The sequence below is a fragment of the Limanda limanda genome, chromosome 15 (assembly GCF_963576545.1).
Source record: "Limanda limanda chromosome 15, fLimLim1.1, whole genome shotgun sequence".
NCBI lineage: Eukaryota > Metazoa > Chordata > Actinopteri > Pleuronectiformes > Pleuronectidae > Limanda > Limanda limanda.
This window is the reverse complement of record NC_083650.1, coordinates 4,535,980-4,538,443: the sequence shown is the minus strand read 5'-3', so window position 1 is coordinate 4,538,443 and position 2,464 is coordinate 4,535,980. Positions and strand designations below refer to the sequence as shown.

Below are 2,464 nucleotides of genomic sequence, written 5' to 3'. Positions count from 1 at the left end.
TGCCCTCAATACTGATGCGTATACACTGACAAATAGAATTTAAATACATTGTACAATAAATACAAAACATAAATAAAAGACTCAAATGAAGTACTGAAAATCTTTGTACAAGATATAAATAGTTTGAAATATATCCTACTCATATAGCGTTACCTTTGGCAAGTCTAGTTTACACATGTACAACCCGCGGTAACAAAAAGTTTGTCCCTTTTTCAACAGAATGCGAATAAAACCATGAAAATAAACCCGTTGCACTTCGGGGCAGAATATGGCCAAAACAAGTTCCACGTCATCTGTGGATCAGTGTTTGATATTTACCACTTTTCTCTCTGTGTGCCCTTAAACGTGACGTCTCTTGTGCGTCCTCGTCCCGGTGCCATCCGCGGAAAGGGGACGGTGAGGGGGGGCAGAAGGGGGGAGTTCAGTTTAGGAAAGCGTTGGGGGTCACCCTCTTTTGATGGGACAGCATCCCGGGGAAGCCCGCGGACATGCCCGGGGAGAAGGCCGGTATGGAGCTGTTTCTGAGGGAGTCTGAGAGCAGGGACTGCGGCGAGCTGCCGGAGGCCAGGCCGCCGTACCCCGGTCCTCCCTGCTGGAGGTGCGGTGGTCCTCCTCCTCCTCCTCCTCCTCCACCCGGGGCTGAGGAGTGCTGAGTCCCCGAGACAAAGTACCCGGTCGTCTGCCCGGACAGCAGCCCGACCGGCGACGTGCTCATCCCGTAACCGTTCGTCAGGCCCAGCGCTCCCGCGGACCCGCCGAGGATGGAGCGCCCCAGGTCCCCGGTGCCCAGCTGCTCCACCGCGGGCAGCAGCGACCCGTAGCCCGCAGCCTGGTTCAGGAAGCCGGGCGTGGAGCCGTTGTAGTGCGGGTGGTGGTGGTGGTGATGGTGCAGCGACAGGAACGGAGAGATCTGCCAGTACAGCGGGTTGTTCGCCCGCTCGTTCATCCCCAGCCCGAGAGGAGCGAAGCGCAGCCCCCGCTTCATGGCCAGCTTGCCCCGGGAGGTGGCGGAGCGCCGCCGGAGCTTCCCGGTGGTTCCCCCGATGAACACGTCGTCGCTGCTGGGGTCCAGCATCCAGTAGTTGCCCTTGCCCGGGTCGTCGTAGTGCCGGGGCACCTTGACGAAGCACTTATTGAGGCTGAGGTTGTGGCGGATGGAGTTCTGCCAGCCCTGCTTGTGCTCCCGGTAGTACGGGAAGTTCTTCATGATGAACTCGTAGATGCCGTTGAGGGTGAGCCGCTTCTCGGGGCTCTGCCGGATGGCCATCATGATCAGCGCGTTGTAGCTGAACGGAGGTTTGTCATATTTCCCGTTTTTCCCGGTGTTGTTGGTACCGGTGCTGTTCTGCTCCTGCGTCGGCTTGGCACCGTCCACCTCTTCTCCTCCTCCTCCGTCCCCCTCCTCGTCCAAGTGCTCCTCCTTGCCCGGTTTGTCCGGGTCCAGAGCCCCGGCCGTGGAGTCCACCTCCGGGGGGTCCAGAGACTTGTCCGAGTCGGAGCCCGGGGAGGGGGAGAAGGTCGCGAGGATCCCGGCGGCTGCGGCACCGGAGTCGGCTCTGTCGCACTTGGAGGGCAGCAGGAGGCTCTTGATGCTGAAGGAGGAGGACCGGTGGACGGTCGGCGGGTCTTTTACATCCTCCATGCCCGGTGGCTCTCCCACAAAACCAGGAGTAAACAATAACAAACAAAAATAATAATAACAAGAGGAAAGAAGAAGAAGAAGAAGAAGAAGAACTCCAAGCTCGTCCTCCTCCTCCGTTATCCGGGCTGGAAACGAAAGAGAGACCGAGGAGAGAGAAAAGGAGGGTCAGGATGAGAGAAGCATGGATGGAGGAATGGAGAGAGAGAAGAGACAGACAGAGAGAGGGGGAGAGGGGGAGAGAGAGAGAGGGAGGGAGGGAGGGAGAGAGAGAGAGGGAGCGTGGCTGCAGGAGGAGAAATTAGTAATTAAGGAGGTTCCGACATCAGGAGGAGGAGGAGCTTCTCCAAGTTTCTGAATTCATCCACAAATCCTCTTTTCTGCTCCTTCGTCTCCAAACGTCTCCAACACCAACCTGTCATCTATCTCTTTAATCTGCCTCTCTCTCTTTCGGTATTTACGCGCGTGCACGCTCGTCGATATTCTCTCGTGTAATTGCGCCGTGCGTCGTGCACCCCCCCTCTCTGTGCGCGTGCGCGTAAAAGACCTCTCCGTTCCGAGCTCGTGCGTAAAAGCGCACAGACAGTCGAGCCTCCGCGGCTTTGTTTGCTCAACGACAATAAGAGTTCCAACCGTGTCGGCAAACACGGCGCGTGCACGCTCCGTGCGTGGTCGTGTGTGTGTATTTTTTGTTAAGGGTGATGTGGTGGGGGGGGGGGGGGCACTGAGCACGCCGCTATTGTCTGATAATAAAAATCATTGTGCCGGACCGGAAAACACACACACACGCACACACACACACCGCACACACACACACACACACAC

General features: G+C 57.1%; 1 protein-coding gene across 2 annotated transcripts; it reads right to left on the bottom strand.

The window, feature by feature from the left end:
• Window positions 1-421: 421 nt before the first annotated feature.
• foxg1b (forkhead box G1b) lies at window positions 422-1,642 on the bottom strand. 2 transcript variants are annotated; one of them, XM_061087876.1, is made up of 2 exons: window positions 1,416-1,642; window positions 422-1,340 (listed from the first exon to the last, which is right to left on the bottom strand). In XM_061087876.1, the coding sequence occupies exons 1-2, from the start codon at window positions 1,640-1,642 to the stop codon at window positions 422-424; spliced, it is 1,146 nt and encodes a 381-aa protein (XP_060943859.1). The 2 variants fall into 2 exon arrangements, with proteins under 2 accessions (XP_060943859.1, XP_060943858.1); XM_061087875.1 differs by having other exon boundaries at window positions 422-1,642.
• Between the last annotated feature and the right edge of the window lie 822 nt (window positions 1,643-2,464).

Coding starts and splice junctions, on each gene's coding strand:
- foxg1b (XM_061087875.1), bottom strand. CDS start 1,642: ATGGAGGATGTAAAAGACCCGCCGACCGTCCACCGGTCCTCCTCCTTC.